Below are 23,577 nucleotides of genomic sequence, written 5' to 3'. Positions count from 1 at the left end.
AGAACTTGCCCCCCTTCTAACAGCCATGTACCGCAAGTCTCTAGAGGAACAGAAGGTTCCAAATGATTGGAAAAGAGTACAGGTAGTCCCAGTCTTCAAGAAGGGTCATCGAGCAGATGCGCAAAACTATAGACCTATATCTCTGACGTCAATCTGTTGTAGAATTTTAGAACACGTTTTTTGCTCGAGTATCATGTCGTTTTTGGAAACCCAGAATCTACTCTGTAGGAATCAACATGGATTCCGGAAACAGCGATCATGTGAGACCCAATTCGCTTTGTTTGTTCATGAGATCCAGAAAATATTAGATACAGGCTCCCAGGTAGATGCTATTTTCCTTGACTTCCGGAAGGCGTTCGATACAGTTCCGCACTGTTGTCTGATAAAGTAAGAGCCTACGGAATATCAGACCAGCTGTGTGGCTGGATTGAAGAATTTTTAGCAAACAGAACACAGCGTGTTGTTATCAATGGAGAGACGCCTACAGACAAAGTAACCTCTGGCGTGCCACAGGGGAGTGTTATGGGACCATTGCTTTTCACAATATATATAAATGACCTAGCAGATAGTGTCGGAAGTTCCATGCGGCTTTTCGCAGATGATGCTGTAGTATACAGAGAAGTTGCAGCATTAGAAAAATTGTAGCGAAATGCAGGAAGATCTGCAGCAGACAGGCACTTGGTGCAGGGAGTGGCAACTGACCCTTAACATAGACAAATGTAATGTATTGAGAGAACATAGAAAGAAGGATCCTTTATTGTATGATTATATGATAGCGGAAAAAACACTGGTAGCAGTTACTTCTGTAAAATATCTGGGAGTATGAGTGCGAAACGATTTGAAGTGGAATGATCATATAAAATTAATTGTTGGTAAGGCGGGTACCAGGTTGAGATTCATTGGGGGGGGGGGGGGGGAGTCCTTAGAAAATGTAGTCCATCAAAAGAGGAGGTGGCTTACAAAACACTCGTTCAACCTAAACTTGAGTATTGCTCATCAGTGTGGGATCCATACCAGATCAGGTTCACAGAGCAGATAGAGAAGATCCAAAGAAGAGCGGCGCGTTTCGTCACAGGGTTATTTGGTAACCGTGATAGCGTTACAGAGATGTTTAGCAAACTCAAGTGGCAGACTCTGCAAGAGAGGCACTCTGCATCGCAGTGTAGCTTGCTTGCCAGGTTTCGAGAGGGTGCGTTTCTGGATGAGGTATCGAATATATTGCTTCCCCCTACTTATACCTCCCGAGGAGATCACGAATGTAAAATTAGAGAGATTAGAGCGCGCACGGAGGCTTTCAGACAGTCATCCTTCCCGCGAACCATACGTGACTGGAACAGAAAAGGGAGGTAATGACAGTGGCACGTAAAGTGCCCTCCGCCACACACCGTTGGGTGGCTTGTGGAGTATAAATTTAGATGTAGATAGTTCTTGTGCCAGTGTTTATCTAGAGGGTAAGGCTAACACGAGGGAAGCAAGATAGCCAAACATTGACAAAAATCATGATTACTTCTATGCGACACTACTAATTAAAGAATAGACCTTTGTCTACAATCCATACTGTCGCACTGTGCATTGCATTGTATTGTATTGTATTATGAAACAATGGAATACTGTAAGATCAAAAAATATTAAATGTCACATATACTTTCTTAGATTTCCTGCATTGTAGTAGTCCTAAAGCAGCCTTCCATGAACAATGGTTTACTTGAGAGTCAAAAACAGTTCAAAGTAGCCCTCTTTGAAATGGCAGAATCAACTGTTGCTTTGTAATCCTGTGTTCCTGCTTGTATCAGCCTCCTGTTACCTCAGTTTCTTTTCCATCTTTGTATTAAACCTTTCCTCCGTTTTCCAGAAGACTTTTGTAGAAGGAATTCAAAGAAAATTTCAAGATACAAATTCAACTGTTTCTTAATGAGCACACCTGCTGCTCCAGAGTCAACAGTTGCTGAACTGCATTCTTACATCCTGGCATATTAGGTATAGGAGTGATGACACATTACAGACAGCTGTTAAGGTACTTACATTTATTTCACATAAATCAGTTCACATTAAAAGAGAAACACACAAGTTCAATAAAGCCCACACACATTATATAACAAACTGTTTTTTTAAAAAAGATTACATTATTATCCAGACCACACATCAATCACAATGATCAACAATTAATAGATGTATCATAGCAAAATCATTGTGTGCAGTGGCAAGAACTAGCACATCTGCTTCAGGGCTTCATCTATGTCATCGGACAAGGACAGCAATTTCCGCCAAGCACTTGCTGTTAGGCTAATTCCTGTAGAGAAAAGCAACACTTTGGTAATTTTCTATTTAATAGATACAAATTAACAATTAACAGGAAGGAGAGAGAAGAGTAATCATTTTCATTAAAGCATAACACAAAAAGTTTATTAAGAAAACTAAATCCATACTGACAACTTCATTCCTGAATAATTAAGTGATAGGTGCCCCATTACAGTAAACAAAATTAACATTTCCTAACGCACATCACATGCTTGCTCACAAATGGACTCAAACCATAACTGCTTCTCAGAAAGTATGCTGGATACTATTGTCCATCTCATAAAAAAAAAAACAGCCCATTTCAATACAGTATAAGAAACTAACAGTAGCAAGTACAAAAATGATGATCACAGTTCTAATTTACGTTTGGAAGAACTTAGATCTGTAAATTAATCACAAGAAACAGCCACTAATGAAACACAAATTCAGCCTTTATGAAGTATAACCATTCTTACCTATTCAAAAGTACATGAAACCCTATAGCAAAAACATAAGAACACTTAAACAATTCTCAAGAGGAGGAAAGCTCAAAGCAATTACAGAATTTGAAAACAATACAAATATCTCAATGCAACACTAGATTTCTTCTTATAAACATTCAGCCTTCTATTAGCTAATACAGTCAAGAACAAAAAGTGGAAGTTTACTCTCTTTGGAGTGTTTGCCAATGGTCTCATAAAATAGGTAGTAATAATATTACCTTTACCCACATTCAATTTTCAATATCAATTACAAACAACTTCAGATGTGAAAATACGTTGGAAGGGAAGTTAAACGACGTCCTACATGAGTATCGTGACAAGTGCATTAAAGAAGAAAAAGAATTATAAGCTACACAAGTCATGTTGCAGACAGGCACAATTAAAAGACACTTACGTAAAGCTTTCAGCCACAGCCTCCATCAGTAAAGAAAGACACCATTCTCACACACAAGCAAGCACACCTCGCACACACACGACTGCCAACTCCAGCATCTCAGGCCAGAATGCAACTATCACATGCGATCTGGAGGGGGTGGGGAAGGGGAAGTGATAGTGTACAAGTGGGGAGAGGGATGAACAGTCTGGTAGAGTGTGCACGGACTAGTTTACCAACAGGCTCAGCATCAGTAGGTTGTGGGGCAGGGCGGAGGGAAAAAAAAGGAGAGGAGTGGGGAAAGACGAAAGACAGGTGGATGCATTGGCACAGGGCTGCAAATGAACAGGGCGAGAGATGAGAATGGCTAGGAAATGCTAAATCAGAGGGAACAGAAACTGTTGGGTGAAGGGTGTGGGGACAGTATGTTACCTTAGGTTGAGGCCAGAGTAATCATAGGAGTAGAGAATGTACTCAAAGGATAACTCCCATCTGTGCATTTTTGAAAAGCTGGTGGTGGAGGGGACGATCCAGATGGCTCAGGTAGTAAAGCAGCAACTGAAATTAAGTGTGTTATGTTCGGCTGCATGTTGTGCCACAGGGTGGTCTACTTTCCTCTTGGCCACAGCTTGGCAGTGGCCATTCATCCTGGTGGACAGCTGGCTGGTAGTCAGCAATGTAAAAAGCTGTGCAACAATTGCAGCAGAGCTAGTAAATGATATGGGTGCTCTCACAGACAGTCTGGCCCCTGATTGAGTAGGATAAACCTGTACCAGGACTGGAATAGAAGTGCTGGGAAGGTGGATTGGGAATGTTTTCCACCTGGGTCTTCCCCAGGGATAAGTTTAGTATGTGGTAAGTACTAAAGGTGTTTTAATATGTTTACTGAGGTCATATAACATGACAATTATAGGAAATTTATTAAACTTTAATTGTGAAGGATTATGGGAGCAATATATTTTTCAGCAGTATCAATGCATTGTGTTTCATAAAAATGAAGAGGGAGAATTCACTGTGAAAAGTGTTGTTATAATGTTGTCACCACACAAAACAGTAACGTTGCCACAAAATTTATGAGGAAATCTGAGTTGTGCTAGATGTCATACGAACACAGCTGTTACGAAACACTGTCTACCTTTCTGTCTAAGCACTGTGGCAATTATGGTCCACTGGTCTATCAAGAAAAACCAGCTGGTTACAGTGCAAATCGGGAGTTTTTGAATCACAGCATGAAACATGCAAGGAAACATCACACCACCAAGAGACACACACATGCAGCTTACTTACGCAACCTTAACAGCCCAGCTGACTTCATGACAGCTGGAGCCTGTAGTTCATTCACAGTATTTCCAGTAACCACTATGCCTGTTGCATTAATATTTTCGCATTAATTCGCCCTGTATCTGCCATCATATTTTTTTGTATGTTAACATATGAGTATTCTAACTTAATCCTTTGTTATGTATTTTCTACAATAATATTTTCATTTTATATTTTCACACCTTTTTTGGCTTTGCAGAGTAACCTTTTACTTCTTTGACTTTAAACTTAGCCATGTGCTAAGACTTGCGCAAGAGATCTGATCACTGAACTGTATGTTGTACAAGGAATTTCAGATTCCATTTATTAAATGAGCCTGTTGAGTGCAAGTGTACCTATAGGGTCACTTGGTGCTGCACACTTCGTTAGTTATTCACGTACCTTGCACTTTAATGGAATATTGGAAGTCCATCACATGAGTAACCCAGCTTTACTCTGACATAAGGCATGTATTTGGCGACACACACTGTCAGAGACGTGTTTATGTACCGCCAGCATGTGAAGGAGGAAATATGCATTAAATTACGAATACATACTTTGAACCAAATTTAGCCACATTTTAGTAATAGTCTTGATATCAAGTTCATTTAGTCACATTGAGTAGTGTTGTTTTTTTATCAGGAAGTCCTTAATGGAGAAACATGTTAGAGTATATTTAACATCGAGCGAAGTTCCTAAATATCACTTGCTCACTGGTACAACAGCCATTACACATGTCCACATGTACAATATCACCTCACCACACAGTTTAAAGCATGCAGCTGCAGTGGAACCCGAGTGGTAACACTGTGTGAACCCTGCCAACTGCTTGTACTGGATCACTGAACACTGTTTGCAAGTCTCAACATCCACAAACATCCCAATCATGTCTACACTGATTAAAATCTTAACTCTAGAGCTGTCACATTCACACATTACACTGAAAATCCTTAATATTACTCTTCTACAACAATTTTACCTTATCTGCCACTTATCCAAAAATCACTGTTACCTTACATTGCTACAAGTTATTACTTCTAATACTTAAAGAACAAACCACTAGATATGATTTACTGCTTTGACATTCACACTTCATGATCTTTGAGAGTTCAATTCTTTTACCATTCAAGACATTAAATGTTATATCAATATTTATTTAATTTACACTGACAAATGCTGCAGCAACTAGCTACAACATGGAAGGATCTGAGAATACAGAAGTGAAAAATATTTTACTGCCTCTTTATACGTTATGAAAAGATAGTGTTTAATTTACAAATATTACATCTACGAGAACGGTTCCTGCCTCCCTAGGTTACCAGAGCCAGTGAGATCCTGATATGCCACTGCCACGTAGATTATTACGTATGTTGTGTACAATACGACTACACTTTGCACTACTTAGTTATAAGTTATTCTCTCCCTGATTATTTGGCTTACTATACATTCATGTCCTACAGTGTATGTTTGATTAACAGAATCTTCCGTCAGTTCTTGGTAGAACATCATCATAATAAATGAAAAGCACCAGTTTGCTATTGTTCTACAATATATTGTAAAACAAAAGCAAACTGGCACTTTTCATTTATTGTATGTTCGGCCTTACAGGGCATGTTTACGAAATTTTGCTACTGACGTTGAGTACCAAAATACCTCCCTGGCTTTTAGCTTGATTTTTTTTTGTCTAGGTTAATCTTTTATAGATACTACTGAAATTAAGAGCTTGTCACCTTCATATCTGCTGGCAACTTTGTTAGGTGTGTTGCCCTTTTGTTACTTTTATTAAGTGACTTACTATGAGGACTTTGTACTTTGGAATTGGCAGTTTAATTTCTTTGTTTTTGATGTATTTTGATTTTGTATTGGTGATACTCCAGCACATACTGTCATTTTCCTTTCCCCTTTGCAAGGAACAATCTACATCCATTCCCTTGTTGTGAGTGAAATCTCTGCTACATTTGGAAGTTACTGTATCACCTTTTTCTGGTACGTATGCATGACTGATTCTGACACTATGCCCTACAAATTGTCCCAATTCCACTTCCTTAGAAACCTCCATGATTATCTGACACACTAACACTACTAATTACGAAACAATTGCTGTCATCTTTAATATTTTGGGCATGCTACTGCAAGCTTCAATTTCAATAGCTAACTTACACACAACTTGCACATACCTCCACAGTATACTTTACCACAACCTTTCGCGCGAACCTCTGGAAGCTCTGCATAAATGGCCAATGTGCTGGATTACCTTGTGGGTTGGGCTAATGTTCACAGCCCTTGAACTGATAACTTTTATGCCTGTCCTGCACCTGCTATACCTTTTTCATATTGCGTATGAAATTTTTCTAGATACACATCCATACACACATCTTGCCTTTCAACAAAACATTTTGCTGCATTAAACTCTAAGTTTCAGACCAGTAATTGCAATTTCAACTGCAATGAACACCATAACTCCAGTCCTAATCACAAGTTATGCGGAAACTTGACAGTTCTTGTAGTGAGCACAATTTGATTTCTAATTCTCTCCACCCAATCACTAGGTGCACTCTGCCACCTTCAGCAGTTAGATACAATGCATTTGGGATTCACACTGACATTCTTCAGCAAGCTCATGATTTAATTATCAGTAAAGATAGACCTTTATTCATCTCTAGCATTGTATGCACTAAGCAGCACTTGTGCACGGATGTAATTTTTGCACCCATGTATCTCATCAAGTGCTTGCTGTCATTTCAATGGAAGTTACTATGCCACCTTGCTCATGTGTAATAATCAAGATATAGGAACCAGTAGTTTAAGCCACATAGTAACGGCATTATTTAAACAGTATCCCAGTCACAGTTTGCACCTTCATTTGTTCAGACTGGAATCTTGTGTCCCAAACATACCTAGTCACTCTAACGAGCAAAGAAATAATCTTCACTAGTTAATGTTGTGGATTTACCACCACGGACACTAACCTGTCAGTTCGCTCACATTTCACTTTAATCACCAATTTGATGCCTTTTGTAAATTTTATCACTTGTGAGCAAACACACTGTAGCACATGCTACCAACTGGCATTATCACAATACAATACCCACTGAGTCACATCCACTGTCACTACCATGCCTCTAACCCCAACAATGTAATTGCTCTATAGGTTGGGTACAAGAAAAAAAATATTGTGAAAGATCATGAGAAACAGACAGTATGTTAACCTCAGCCTGCAGGACATTATCATCCTTGAAATGATTGAAGGTACAAGGTTTCCCATGTCAGCATGGCCTTGCCTCAGTATAAATTGTGAAAAGTCACAGAATCACTGTATGAGCATCCATTAGTTAAAGTTATGTAATTTCACCCTCACAACTGTCATGTGTGCCAAAATAATTACATGCAAATTTTTATGGAAAACCTCACCTAATTACAAGGTTAAACACTTACTATTGTTTCCAGACACCTGTTACTTCTGTTATTTGGGGCCTTGAATGAATCTTGTTGGTGGTGGTTGTTAGTGTTTAACGTCCCGTCGACAACGAGGTCATTAGAGACGGAGCGCAAGCTCGGGTTAGGGAAGGAAATCGGCCGTGCCCTTTCAAAGGAACCATCCCGGCATTTGCCTGAAACGATTTACGGAAATCACGGAAAACCTAAATCAGGATGGCCGGAGACGGGATTAATGAATCTTGGTTGGAATAGTTAAAGAGTAGAAATTAGGATAAACCCTACAACACATACAGCCTGCTGTATGTGGACAGCTGCCTGGGTCTTCCCTCATGTCCCTTTTGGGGGAGAGTTCAGCTCTTACTGTCAGATTTGTTAATAAATGCTTCACAAAATCTCCAAAATGTTTTAAAGAGAAAAGTGGGTGAAAGTTTTTCCACATATCTTAAAACCTGAACAAATACAATGGCACCTCAACACCTGCCATGACCACTGAAATGCAAAATGCAGACAATCAAAAATAATAATCACAGGTAACAAGACTTATCAATATGAACATAACACGAAGTGCAAAATAGGGCTGTGATGGTTCCCAAGGCCATACAAAATGCAAACATGATGTACAAGTTGAATGTCACAAAGAAGGATTTTTCTGAAATTTTCACACAATTGTATGAACATTCTGTGTATGGTATTCAAGTGGGGGAGAATGTTGAATACCTGAAGCATTAAAACCAACATCATAAATTCTGTTTTCTTAATCCAGTCTTGAAGCTTTTTAGACTGAAAGGGTACACTGCCAAGTAAAACTCTACAAACCTGCAGTTTTTCACTGTTGATCTCTATTTCCCATATCATAGTTTCCACATTAGAAGGCTAGCTTATGGCCATCAGTCAAATTGATATTACATACTGTACGGATACAATCTCCACAACTTGCAACACACCCATTATTTCACATTAGTTGCGTTCCTTTTAATGGTTATCAATTGGTTTTATATGTGCGCAGCTTGATTTTCAAAAACATGCGCTCATCAGAAATTCAGTTTTGGAAGTAAGATAAGAACCATCAAAAGGAGGAGGTGAGCTGATACGACCAAATATTGATGCCACATTTTCTTCCGTTTATGTTTGACAAGGGAAACTCCCACTGTACATTTTATTCTGAGGATATGCTTTTTCATAAGCTACTGACCTTCCTTTTCCTCAGTTTCTTACTTAATAAACCAGTGTTTCCGAATACTCTCACAATTGCATCTGCAGAATACTTTAGCGAGGTGACACTGTGTAAACTTTGCTTTGCGTTTTAAAAAAGGGCAACAAGATAAATGAATTTGTCACTCATGTAGCTTTTCTAAAAGTTACAAGATAACAAGCCACACTAAAGTTAGTCATTGGTTTTGTTGCATTTTCACCAGAATTCTTTTTAGATACTACCCAAATCAGAAGTAATAGATCTCTCTGAATGATCACCATGCAAGTGTGAGCATGAAGGTTTTCTACTTAATATTTACAAAAAAACTTTAGCGCAGACTTCAGTTTAGAATGGCACTTCTCCTCTGGCACTCTGCATTTCCCCTACAGCACCAGCCCATAACCCCTACCACTACTTCTCTCCCCATATGTGTCTTGCCCATTGCACATCTACTAGCCAACTTATTCTGCGTGGACTACACTATTCCTTCATTCTCACTGATGAAATCTCAATTGTCTGCTAGAACCGAAAATAATAATTTTGGCAATATGAAATTACTCTGCATGACTGCTTTCAATGTTTTATTTTTTTTCCACAAATCAAAAAGCATACAAATTCTTCCAATAAAAATACTAAATTTTTAAGACAATTTGACTGGTTGGAGAAAAACCAAGTGGCAGTAGGAGAACACACACATATGGAAGAAAATTCCAGGTGGCACATGTGGTAAAGTGGGCACAACAGATTGACTTATGTAGAGCAAGCTCTGCAACAGGATACTGTGTTACCAGTATCTACACACTGCCCATTTCCACCCAGTTATTAGTTATAATGAATGGGTGTAAGCAGAAGGCATATGGTATACTGGCAGCACCCAATATCCTGTTACAGATAATGCTCTGCAACACAACAGCCGTGGCCTCAGTGCCTGTTTTAACGAAAGTGCAATGTGGATTCTTCCTCCAGATACCAGTTTCTCAGAACTCCAGAAGTGGTAACTCATTACAACATGTCTTTGTTCTCATCACCCGTCTGGCCTCAATTATGTTCAGTCCCTTTTCCTCTTACCTTTACCACATACAGTGCATTTAGCTTTCCACACTTATTAACTCTAGAGCAACAGTTTGCCAGTAATCGCTATCTTGCATTTTGCACTACCTTCTACACTTAAGCTCTCAGGTTTTCAAATCTCCCTTGATTCTTTCCAATTACACTGCACTTATTCTCAACAGTGAGAGGTCAGTGAAACATCACATGTAAACACGTCAATAGCAGTTCAGGAAAACCCAGGTACCATACTTAAACACATTCGCAGCACCTGTGGAGTGGTTAACTCATCCACTGTGGTTAAAGGTTTTGATGACAAGTTTTGTTATTGTGATGGTATTTTAGATAATGGAAGCTACAAAGTTCATTAGGTAATGGCACACAGAAGTACATGCATGCTGTACAACGAATTCCTGTGAAACACTGCTCTTCACTGGATTCCTGTAAAAAATTTACTGCTCTTCATTGGTACATACTTCAACAAAGATTTTGAATCATTGAGCAGTGTGAAGAAATGATACTAGGTGACCAACAAGAAGTTATATTTTTCACCTAGGCTTATTAAGTACACACAGTGCAAACTGCCTACTACAAGCTAAATTTAAACTTACTGTTATCAACTACCTATATTACATGAATATATTTGAGATGAATTAGCATGGAAAGTGCTACGAGGATAACATCTTAGACTTCATTAAAAAACCCGATATGGTTACAAGCTGCAAAGGATGTAGCCAACAAACATATGACTCAACACTGATAAAATAACCAGAAAACAAAGTTAGAGGATACTACAGTACCCCATAAAATCTAATGGCAATTCTGACAATTTCAAGTTCTAATGCAATCAATACCAACACTGACTGCAGAAAACATACTAAACTTTCTCATCCATGGTGTTTCTGAACAAAGTCCTGTAGAAATACGGAAGCGTCCGATCCCGCCCGTCTGCTTTGACCCATGACGTCACAAATACGGCGGAAACAAAAACAAACACACACACTTTCCACAAGAAGCCTAATGACACTAACGGGACAAGCGCGGGAAATGGGGTGTTTTGGGTGGGGGGCAAACTAAATATAAACAAATTTAGACGCCTTGCGTAGCTACAACGTGTAAGTGAAGACAGCCATGCATGAATACCCACCCACCTCCCCAGAGGTCGTAACCCCTGCAACCCATAGAAGATAAAGATGCTTCAGTAGCTGATTAGTGTTTTTTGTCATTTTTAAAAAATCTCACGGGATAGAACGAACAGATCAGAAAGATAAATACAATAAACTAAAACAGAAATTGGAGGAAACAGATAATTAAAATAAGTAATAAGTGTGTTTAAATTTTAAAAAAATCTCAAGATAGAACGAACAGATCAGAAAAGTAAATAAAATAAGATAAAACAGAACTGGAGACAGCCACACTCAAACCAAACTCCGCACCATCATGACGTCACACACGACAACACCCTTACGTCACGGGTCAAAGCCGACGCGTGGGATCGGACGCTTCTGTCGACCCAGTCCTTCAGCCCCATACAACTGTATGAATTATTGTAAGTATTGACATTAGAGTGAGGCTAACTAGATTTTTTTATTCACACCCTATCATTGAGTAAATATTTTAAATGTGATGATCTTAAAGACGTGTTGCATTTTACCCAAATTCCACTAAGCACAAACAGGACCTGTGAGTGTCCTAATGCTTTAAGAACATATAGCGACAGAAACTAAGATAAATAGGTTTCCATGACTAACCTTTCTTTCCTGGTTTTAGTTCACCATCATTTTCATAGTACTCTCTGATATCCACATAAACTTGGCCCCTAAATTCACGCACAGTGACAAACCTCTTCTTTTCCAACAACCACTTGTGCTCATCATCACCACTGCCCCCACCACCTCCCCCACCACTTTTCCCTTTTGGTGCTGAACTGGCACCCTTACTCTTTTTAGATGGTGGTGGATTCACCTAAAAACAATGAAAAAATGTTACATGTGTGCAATATGATAAATGCATAGTAAAGCAACACAGCTGTTTGGTACTTTAGCTGTTGCTAAAGTTAAGATATGTAAATCTCCTCCACCCTTTTGTACCATTTAATCATTGCTGCCTCAAGTAGCCTGCAATGGCTCTCTACCCTGCCCCACACACACACACACACACAAATTTATTAAGATTCCACATTAATCTTTTTTCCTGTGGACACAGGAAATTTATACTCTCCCTACTAAAAGCAATTCAAATAAATAAAAGATAAAAAACATGTTGCAATCCTAATTCTTTAAGCATATTACTACAGTACACTACTAGCAAGATATAAGTGGGGAATAAACTTAAAGCAACAAATTACAGATTAACGAAAAAGTGGGTGCCGTGCGGTAATACAGATTGGTGACGACATGACTTCGCTTTCTTTATTTGAATGCTCACTATGACGAAAATAGTAAACCTTGCTCGACACAGAGCTACACTGAACGTTATCATATAGAAACAGCGTCATGTGGGACAAAAATCTGTTATTTACCTCGTATTTTATACCACATTACTTTATCATTTAACGAAATTTATTAAAATCTTTAATGTAATCAATATCGGCACAACAGTGTCGGTCTTACGCTCTTTATTTAACCCACCTCCCCAGATCTCAACGGTCTGATGTACTACATCTAGTTCAAGGAATGGTGCACAGAGAATTGTAGGAAAAAAAAGGTCTAGGCTAAAACATTTATGAATTCTAAATCATTATCTTTCTCCCAATAGATCATAAAATTTTACTCACATCGTCTGGGCCAGAATCTGACGATGATGAATCTTCATCCTTCGTCTTCTTGGGCATGTTTGCTTTAGCTGGAGGTTAATATGACATTAATGACAAAATTATACATACATATAACATAGCATAGCATAAAATATGTTAAAAATCTGAAACGTGGTTTTAATGGCTGTAGAATTCACCTCTGACAATCCTACTTACATCAATATCAACTCACTCTCACTTGAAAGTTGAAACTATATTCTACTCTCTACTCGCAATCGGCGGCAATCCACGAAAACTTGATGGCCGTTTTACAGTGTAGCCAACAGTTACCGAAGTAAGGATCGAAAATATTATTAGGTTTTACAAACAGTCTCTGAACTTGTTACATGTTATTTTGCAAATAAAAGGCAAAAGTACCAAACAAGCATTATTTACGTGAGAAAGGACATGAAAATAAACAAAATCAAGTTTTCCATATAGCTGCAAAATTGTCATCATGGAAAAAATAGAACACTATCGCCAAGTGAGTTCGGCTGCTGGAGATTCTGTGTTCAGTTTTCAGTGTTTGTTGGTATGGGAGAAAGCGGTCAATATGAACAAGGTGTCGCAATCACCCAAAGTCGCGTCAGAATTCGCAGATTATTATAAGGCTCGCTCAAAAGTTAAAGATCAAGAAGAAAGACGACAGCTGTTATTACATGAACAGAAAAGGTATTTTCATGGTTTCTTTAACCACAAAACATTACTTGTCTGGACGTGAAGAAGTGGTTCCAACACAGCCAGTTTACATCAGCTGTTTACGTGCAATGACTAGTATAGTATTAGAGCTTAGTCTAGTGAATCCAGTGGGGGTGCGTAGACTTCTTTCAGTAAGACTGTGAACTGCACACTCACAATACCGTACAAGAAACGAAAATAATTTACAGGCCTACACTTTGCATTCTTGTTTAGGGTTCAGAGTGGAGTAACGTATTCTGGTGCTAAGGTATTCCAAAGCCTGCCATCTAATATAAAGAAAGAAATTGAGAATCGCAATAAGTTCAGTGGAAAATTAGAAACTTACGTAATAAGCCACTTTTTTAACAGATTAACTATGTAGTTTCAGGGATTTAAATATTCTATTAGCAGCGTACAAGGAATGTTCTGTAAACAGAACTCAGTTTTTACTGGTGAAGGTAAAGTATTATTGAAAAATACCAATATGATCCAAGTAACTATTTACCTACCAATAAGAGATGAACAGCAGCTACTTAATATGGTGAAGGAAGCATACTACATTTTTTCAAAGCAGTAGCTTTCCTTCTCATTTACTAGACTAAATTTAGATGGTGTAACCCCAAGTACTGTTAAGCAATATAGTAATAGATTATTGTGAATACACGTTTAGGTTAAGCTTCTAAGATTTTCTTGTTTTTTTTTTATTTTTATTTTTTTTATTAGTGTACACCTTGATTAGTTCTGCAACTATGAAAAATCATTTATGGGAAACCCAACTCAAATTTTTCTCTCATAACATCCTTAAAACCATGGATCAAGGCAATCGGGTAGATGCAGCATTTCTTGACTTCCGAAAAGCATTTGACTTGCCCAACCACAGCAACATTTACTATCAAAACTACTATCATGTGAGGCATCAGATGAAATTTGACTGTGCTGACGTTTCTTAGACAGGAAAGCTGCAGCATGTTATTGTGAATAGAAAACCATTGATTGATGTAGAAGTTGCTACAGGGAGCAGTCTTGTCCTTTGCTGCTCAAGTTGTACATTAATAGCAACCTCAGACCTTTCCTTCCACATGTGAATCATCTTTTATGAAGCACTATCTGAAAAATGTTCAGTCAGAAATTTATAAGATTTCAAAGTGGTCAAAGACTGGCAATGTGTAATTGTGTGCTGGGTCATTCCATGTTAAAGAGACTTTGTGACAAAATGACAATATTTCAAATATAATCTTAAAAATGCCAAATTAAAAGTACATTTGTTCATTGCAAAATAATCATGACTATGAAAAAATTAAATTTCTACCTTCACTAAGTGTTTAAAGTGCACTACTCTATGGCACCACAGAGTGGTATGTTTTATGCTATTTCCAGATGAGTATTAGTTGTGTTATCTGTGGCTGATTGTTCTATTGTTGCAAAGAATATTGAAGTCAACATTGTTATAGCTCACAATAATTCGTTTTGTTGAGCTAAGCTAATTGCATTTCTTTATTTTCTTAGTTTTATAATATATGTGCAACTTGTAACACCCGTAACAAAAAAGATACAAAAGTTTAATTTGTAATCTAGTAAATTTGTTGTGTACAATACCTTTCTGTAAAAGTGAGGTTATGCACATGTTTCACAATATCATACCATTACATGGCATTTTGAAGTCTTATTTAACATTCTTAGAGCTGTTACGGGTGTTACTAATTTTTGTTTCGGGTGTTACTTAACACATGCGTAACACCCGTAACTTGAAGGTTTAATGCCACCTTCATCTTTAGTAGGCCTAGGCCCTACATTTAAATTATAACCAAAGGGTATTATTATGAATAGAAAAAGTTTTTTAACTATGTTTATTACATATGAAAACAGTTTTAAGCTTGAAAACAAAAATTTTTATTCCTCTGCATACACTTGTTTAAGCACTGCACCTACATGATAAAAGTTAATGGGGGCATTAACCTGAATCAACTGATGTTCTCCTAAAAAGTTAATTAAGCCCAAAATTCTTTAGATTACATATAGTTTGTTTTCCATTCTAACTTTCCCAAGGACAACAATATTGGTAACCTCAATTTTAAATTTTATATAGGCCCAGTAAACTGCTTATTGAGGCAAATTCTAGTCATTCATAAGAGCCTACAATTTCATAAGCATACTTGAGTCTTTGAGCAAAGCTGTTCCAAGCAATCACAAGGAATTATTGAACGAATTAAGTTGTAATTCACAGAACGAAGACTGTGTTTTTGGGTCATGCCAGGAATGTCAAATTAAATTGAGCAAATTTATCCCAGAAGGCTTTGACGTAACTAAAAAGATTGTCTGGCAGCAATGGGAAAATGATGCGAAACATCGTCCTTGTCTTAGTGAACATTCAGGGAGCTGCGATGATGCCTGGTTGACAAATTGCCGCAGTTTAAAAAACATTGCTACGTGGAGATAAAGCAGAGTGATTTCATCAAAGGAAAGAAAAAACAGCCTTGACGCTGAAGAATGTGTTCTTCAAATGGACTTTGCAGAGAATTATGCTCTAATTTCACAAGATGAGGTACAGAGTGCACTTTCTGCATTTAGTTTGCAAACCATGAAGTCAGGTCCTATGCAGTCATCAGTAATGACCTTTCACACACAAAATATTTGTGTGGAATTCTCTTAAAACTGTTATAACAGACATTAAAAAAGCGTTTCCTAAAGTTAAGAGTTTTTATATTTTCTAACAACTGTGCTGGGCAGTTCAAAAATAAATATACTTTGTCCAGTCTATGTTATTTTGAGAGAGATTTCGGATTGACAGTTGAGTGGAATTTTGTTGCCAGTTCACATGGTAAAGGAGCCATGGATGGCATTGGAGGTGCACTGAAGAGGAGCGTGTGGACAGCTGTTAGATCTAGGAAAGTTATTATTAACAACGCAATTGACTTTTATGACTACACTCTGAGCTTTTCTAAAATTAAGGTACTATGGGTTGATAAGATAACAGTGGAGCATAACATTCCTGTTGTTGTTGTTGTGGTCTTCAGTCCTGAGACTGGTTTAATGCAGCTCTCCATGCTACTCTATCCTGTGCAAGCTTCATCATCTCCCAGTACTTACTGCAACCCACATCCTTCTGAATCTGCTTAGTGTATTCATCTCTTGGTCTCCCTCTATGATTTTTACCCTCCACGCTGCCCTCCAAACATTCCTATTTTGGATGAAAGGTGGAAAAATTTACAAGCAATTCCTCAAATCCAGGGCTGCCATCACTTTCGGCCTTGTAACACAACTGATTTTCTGGTTTCAAAAACAGCAGAGTCATTAATGACAAGGGTGTCAGTATTTAGCACTGAGGAGGCCAAAGTTAAAACATTACATGCAAAAGATGCATAAACTTCTATGAAGTGTACAGTTCTGATGATTCTGATCAGGAGACTGTTTCACTATCTGAATCACAAGACAATATTGGAAGTGCTTGTGAGTTAAACCTAACTAATAAAATTGAAAAGTCTGATTTAAAATTTGGGTTATTTGTCTTGGTTGACATTCCAAGTGACAAAAAGAAGCCAACCCTATCCAAAACTCAATACTGTTACTTGGGAATCTGCCAGAGTGAGGTTGATGAAGAGGAGGATGTGAAAATAATGTTTCTGAAGTCAGTAGGAAAAGGTAAAACACTTTTTAAACTAGATGAAACTGATGTTTGTTTTCTGAAATTCAGTCAAGTACTATCTAAGGTAACAACACCAGAAATCAAACAAGGTAACCGTTTGTACTAAGAGTTCAATTTTGAGTTGGATGTTGCGGAAAAAGATTATTAAATGAAGTTTTTAAATCAATCAATAATAAGAAAACATTTTTGTCATAAATTTATTAGGCCTACAAAATGAGGTAAATGTTAAGTAAGTAACGATATCTTGGCCTAGTTGTACTATAAAATTGTAACAAATTTTTTTGTGTAATAAATAGCTTTATCTTTCGAATATGTTTCCTTAAGCACATACTTTTATTCCAAATAAACTACAATACTTCTGCAATTGTAAGAGGTAAATTTATTCCTCCAAGAATCAAATCTGATGCATCTATGTAACACCCGTAACATTTAATGTAACACCCGTAACAGCCAAAAAAATATATATATACTAAGTTATGATGTCCAAAAAAAATAAAAATTTATATTTCAAAATAAAATTTGGGGCAATACCTCTTAACAGGTGTTTTACAAGAATAAAAGCTTCATCAAGTTTGCAGAAATTAGAGAATTCCCTAACTCATAACAGGGGCCAGGTCTACTTTTGGTAACACCCGTAACACTAGTTTTTTGATTAATAGCCAGGAGAACAATAAAACAATTCCAGTATCAACATTTCTAAGATGAAATATAATGTAAGCCTTAAGTTTTCAATATTAAATTCAATAAATATTTTTCCTTACATTATTTTTCCTGATTTTAAGGTGTGTACATGTAACAACCGTAACTGTGGAATTGCCCTGCTTCACTAAATGGACAGCTACATCAGTGAGTCACAGTTTGGACCAGTCAACTCGTAGGAATACTTGAGTGTAACAATTTGTGGGCATATGAAATGATCACTCAGTCTCTCATAAGTAAACTATGTGACAGACTTGAGTTCATTGATAGGATGCTGGGAAAATGCAATAGATCTGCACAGTTTCTTAACAACATAGAAAAAGATAGATTGCTATCATAATGATGACACACAAAGTTATGGACAGGCACAATTAAGACACTTACACATAAGCTTTTGACCACAGCCTTTGTCAGGAAAAGAAAGACACACACGCGCACCTCACACACACATGATAGTAAACTCCAGCAGCTCAGATCAGGATGCCAACTCTCATCAACCCGTACTAGAATACCACTCAAGTGAGAGACACCCATACCAAATAAGAGTAACAGTGGTGGAAATAGAACTAAACAGTTCATATAGTACTGGTCTGCTCTAGAACCAGTGGAAATACTTTTACAACAACAAAATCGCTATTCTTTGCAAAACATATTGAGGAAAAGTTTGAAGAAGTAGCTGCATTAGAAGAGACGAGAAATGGATCTCTCTTGATCAAAAGGATAAAGACTACACAGTTGTATGCATTTCGAAGTAGCAATACACTGTAAGACATACCAGTCAGAAACACCCTGTATAGAAAGCTGAATATGAATCAAGGTATTATATTCCATGGAAATTTTACACTTCAGCCTGACGATGAATTGCATGCCAACCTGTGGTGACAAGTCCATTTGGCATGTCACACAGAGTGGTCCAAAGGGCAATCACCAGATAGATGTGGGTGCATTTATACTTCCTTTTAAAGAGAGGATTGTACCTGAAAATGTTAGTTATGATGTACAGATGGTATGTCGAACCTCATCTTCCTCCAGTGATGAGTTGTTTCCAGCACTTGCGTTTTGGATATACATTCTGTCGCTGCATGAATGAATCTATTTGTTTCAATTGTGGAAGAGCACCACATAAAGATAGCTCATGTGAACAGCCTTTGCTCACCCTCTGCTACACCTTAAAATGTTATGTTAATTATCCAGGGCAGCACGATGAAAGTTCAGTCAGTCCTGTACCCAAGAAATAAATAAAAATGCAGTAACATGAAACATTTGATAGCCTTTTGTGCTTTGATGCCAGAATGAAGTATGAACAGTTCCATCCTAACAACAAATTTTGCAACCATTGTGCCTAATCTCCATCTAATACTATTTGAAACTCAGATGTCCTATATCCTGTTATATTGGCCATAGTCATAGAATAAACCACACTTAGCCTCCAGCCCTATGGCACCAGCAGGGAGCTGCACTAGGAGAGAATTTGTCCATAGTTGCCAGGTCGGGGGACACTAACCAAGGAGCTCACCCAGAGCAAAGTAGATCTGTGGCCTGACACTAGCTAGGAGTTGAAAGAACCAAAGGTGTAAATTTGTAGGACAGCCCAATCATCATCATATCCAGAATTTAAAACTGCTTAATTCCAGTAAGAACTGAAACCTCACACGTACAAAAAGAAAAAGGAGAAAAATTCAAACCAAAATTGGGACTATTTGTTGTAACTGATCATTCTGCCACTCTAAATGTTGAGGAACCCATGTAATTACAGTATTCTCGCAGGAGGTGCAGAAACAACCAGCAAAATAACATAAATCATTGCTGCCTTCACATTAGTTCAGTGGAACAGCAAAAAATTATCACCACCACCTAGCAGAGCGATTTCATCTTATGACCAGTTATCCATTATGTGTTGCTATAAAGGAGTTGATATATGAAGGACATTGTCTTCGTAATGTCAGAAATTACCTGTCTTTTGCAAAAGCTGAGTAAATACTGAGAGGCCATATGGAGGAGTTTGCACACTGGTACAATGAAACACTTTCAGTGATCGAGATCTAGAGTGCAAGTTAAGCCAACTCTAGAAGCAATAGCCACCCATGCCCAATTGTCTGCTAAGATGATGATATGCTACTTGCAGAATGAGATTATTCATGTTTTACTCACCCTTTTTTAAATTCTGTTTTGTGTGCATGGGTATGCGTGCATGCATGTGTGCACTCACAAGTGTATTGAAAGAATCACAGAAATTACAATATTATAGCAAAAAAAATTAATAATCTCAAGAAATAATAGGGAACCAAAGTATTTTTTTTTTTCTGTCCCCGTGCACTGGAAACGGAGAATAAATGTCAACTACATAACCACGTTGTGCTAACATGACGTCACTTATATGATAGTTTTATTTACTAAATCATTTACATTACATCCCATAGTTTTCACAGTGACAGCTATCATTGACAAATGTGTATGATCTGTCCCCACACCTACTGTTGTCATACACTCTTTGTTTAATAAAAGAGACATGTATGCTATATACACTGGTGACGTTGTATTTGTAGATGTGTACAGATCAAACGAAGTGCAAGGTGTGCCAGTAAAACCAACAAAAAGAGTAATCCATGTATGACCAAATCCCTAAGCAAAGAAAGTCATAAAATAGATAGCCAGAGATGAAAAGATCATCATTAACACAGAAAGCAATTGAATCGTTCAGTTGTAGTCCTGCTCCATTCTTTTGTACAGATCCAGACATAACATGTGACATAGCGGCCAGTGGTTCATGTGTTGATTGCTGTGCCTCTGCTTGGTGCCCTACTTATAGTGAAAGCTGGCAAAGCCCCCCCTCGCAGTCATTGTGTCACTACTACTGACAGCTATAGTATCTGAAAAAATATATCAAATGGTGTATGAGACACTTGCAGAACTAAATGAGAAATTGGGCACAGTAAGTGTGTCATTTGTCGTATTTCTTCCCCCCCCCCCCCCCCCCCCCCCAATTGATGTTTTGTCACCTCTGATGGGATCTTCTTCAGTATCTTGTGGGGTTCACTGTATATTGATTGCCCAATCTACAGTGGACACCACAAGATCCTGAAGAAGATCCCAGCAGAGGGGTCAAAACATCACCAAACGAAAAAGTGCTGGTATGTTGATAGACACAATAAAAAAGCATGCAAACACACAAATATTCAATCTTTGGCAACCCAAAGTTGCTTCATCAGGAAAGAGGGAAGGAAAGGGAAAGACGAAAGAATGTGGGTTTTAAGGGAGAGGGTGAGGAGTCATTCAAATCCCGGGAGCGGAATGACTTACCTTTTTTTCCCCCTAAGGTAAGTCTTTGCACTCCCGGGATTGGAATGACTCCTTACCCTCTACCTTTCCCCCTGCGGGTCCGGGGTAAGAATAGGCCCGAGGTATTCCTGCCTGTCGTACGAGGCGACTAAAAGGAGTTTCAACCGTTTCGGCCTTCCATGTGATGGTCCCCCTTGGGGTTTGACCTCCATTTTTCAAAATTCTACTGAAGTACGAGCCTTTTGGGGAAGGACACCTTACGTGGTGTACCACTGGTCCTAAGTGCACTAAGACCTTGGCACTCAGCATTGCACCGGCGTTGTAACCATACCCACTATTCCTCAAATTGGGCCTAAACGCCTGATGGGTTGTCCAAGTTACGCCCATAGTGCATCTCCATCTGCCCCAGCAATCATGATGGACTTTCCATGGCACCAGAAATCCAGCACGGTAGCCAGCCCGTTGTGGTGGGGTCGTCATGTACCCTCTAGGTTGTAGCCCCCTGACAACACAGGGATCGTACTGCCGGTACCTGAGCTGCACCCTCCCCACGTCGGCCAAGGAGTAGATGCCCGTCTCCTTGGGGCAACAGGACTCCCGGCAATGGTCATCCTGCCAGGTGGCCCTTGCTGCGGCTGGGTGGCGCCCGTGGGGAGAGCCCCTGGTCGGAGTGGGTGGTATCGGGGCGGACGTTTCGCAGATGAAACGTCAGCACGTATCAGGTCGCTCTGCGGCCGAGTCTTTCAAAAGAAAAGGTACCGTTTCTAGTCCTGGTTCTCCTGCCCTTTCCCCCTTGGCCACTCCATGGGAGGAGAGACAGGCCCGCCGGCTTGGGGCGAAGTACTTCCCCCGCTATTTGGTCTGTTCTCGAACCGATGGGGGGACATTCGCCACCTCCAAGCCCATGTTCTTTGTTCAGCACATTGAGGACATCTTCAGGGAAATCGAGGCTCTCAGCAAGATGCGTTCAGGGTCCGTTCTTATAAAGACCACCTCCGCCACACAGTCGGCGGCGCTCCAGGCGTGCGACCGCCTAGGGGACATCCCAGTATCCATTGTCCCACATCTGGCACTAAATAGGACGCAGGGGGTTATTTTTCATCGTGACCTCCTGCTACAATCTGATGAGGAGCTCAGGGCCAACCTGGAGCGCCGAGGCATGCATTTCGTCCGGCGAGTCCAGCGCGTCCCCAAAGACCGTCGCATCGACACCGGGGCCTTTATCCTCACCTTCGAGGAGGACGTTCTCCCGGAGAAGGTAAAGGTGATGTGCTACCGGTGTGACGTGCGACCTTACGTCCCGCCTCCTATGCGCTGTTTTAGGTGTTTGCGCTTTGGGCACATGTCGTCACGGTGTGAGGCTGAGCCCCTTTGTGGCGATTGTGGATGTCCTCTTCGTGAGGACCATACATGCACCCCACCACCTCGGTGCATTAATTGTCCTGGCGTCCACTCGCCTACATCCTCAAACTGCCCCGCGTATCAGAAGGAGAAGAAGATACAAGAAATCAAAACTTTGGATCGGCTCTCTTATTCTGAGGCCCGGAAGAAGTACGACCGCCTCCATCCCGTGCCATTGACCACTTCGTTTGCCTCAGTTGTGTCCACTCCTTCCGCGGTATGCTCACCCCTATCCTGTCCCCCCTCCGCCTCCTCCGCCCATCAGGGGGCTCTGCCTCCGCCTCCCAAATCCCTCCCTTCCAAATCCTCCGCCCCCGTGGCCCCCACCCCCTCTGCCCCAGGGACCACCCTTCCTCCTCCTCCTCCTCCTCCTCCTCCTCCTCCTCTTCCTCCTCCCCCCCCCCACGCCACCTGAGAAGCGATCCTCTTCTCAGGCGTCCATCGGGGAAACGTTCCGGACCCCAGCTTCCGAGGTCCGGCGTTCCAAAACGGACCCTGCGCGTGAGGACCTTCTTCGGGTCCAGCCCACCATCCCTGTACCTCCTCGGCCTTCCAAGAAGGCCTCCAAGAAGAAGTCTCTATCCCCCTCTCCACCCTGGCTCGTTTCGTCTGACGCTCCATCCGTGAGTCGCTGCTCCCGACCGTCCTCAGTTTTGCCGGGACGCTCTGCTGCCAGGTGCTCCGCCGGCCTTTCGTCAGCAAATGATGCGGCCCCTCCTACACAACCAGGGACAGCGGCCGCAGCTGGCGACGAGTCGATGGAACCGGATCCGCCTCCCGTCGGTTGTAGCGTTGTTCCCTCGCAACCTGGCCCTCCGCGGCCGTCGAGGTGACCAGCTCTTCCCCCGTCTCGTTCCCCCAACCTTTTGACTAGCGATGGCGTTGTTTCATTGGAACATAAGAGGTATTCGATCTAATCAGGAGGAATTACAACTGCTCCTCCGCCTGCACTGT

General features: G+C 39.9%; 2 protein-coding genes across 2 annotated transcripts in view; one reads left to right on the top strand and one right to left on the bottom strand.

Moving 5' to 3' along the window:
* Positions 1–2,009: 2,009 nt before the first annotated feature.
* Positions 2,010–13,199, bottom strand: LOC124616136 (RNA polymerase II transcriptional coactivator). The gene is made up of 4 exons (XM_047144410.1): positions 13,101–13,199; positions 12,906–12,973; positions 11,881–12,094; positions 2,010–2,290 (listed from the first exon to the last, which is right to left on the bottom strand). Exons 2-4 carry the CDS (start codon positions 12,960–12,962, stop codon positions 2,208–2,210), a joined length of 354 nt encoding a protein of 117 aa, XP_047000366.1. The 5' UTR covers positions 12,963–12,973; positions 13,101–13,199; the 3' UTR covers positions 2,010–2,207.
* A 214-nt stretch (positions 13,200–13,413) lies between these two features.
* The window catches only part of LOC124616135 (snurportin-1), a 114,598-nt gene continuing 104,434 nt past the window's right edge, over positions 13,414–23,577 (top strand). The window contains exon 1 of the mRNA XM_047144409.1: positions 13,414–13,595. Within this exon, the coding sequence (XP_047000365.1) occupies positions 13,477–13,595 (119 nt within the window). The 5' untranslated portion in view covers positions 13,414–13,476. The remainder of the gene's footprint in view (positions 13,596–23,577) is intronic.

The sequence above is a fragment of the Schistocerca americana genome, chromosome 5 (assembly GCF_021461395.2).
Source record: "Schistocerca americana isolate TAMUIC-IGC-003095 chromosome 5, iqSchAmer2.1, whole genome shotgun sequence".
NCBI lineage: Eukaryota > Metazoa > Arthropoda > Insecta > Orthoptera > Acrididae > Schistocerca > Schistocerca americana.
Note: the sequence above shows the minus strand (reverse complement) of the source record. Positions and strands in the feature narration are given on the sequence as shown.

Bases quoted from the DNA above. Each gene is read 5' to 3' on its own strand.
- LOC124616136 (XM_047144410.1), bottom strand. From the start codon at position 12,962: ATGCCCAAGAAGACGAAGGATGAAGATTCATCATCGTCAGATTCTGGC. The intron at 12,095-12,905 runs GTGAGTAAAATT...CATTGTTTTTAG, and splicing joins CAGATTCTGGCCCAGACGAT to GTGAATCCACCACCATCTAA. The intron at 2,291-11,880 runs GTTAGTCATGGA...TTTTCTCTACAG, and splicing joins ACTAAAACCAGGAAAGAAAG to GAATTAGCCTAACAGCAAGT.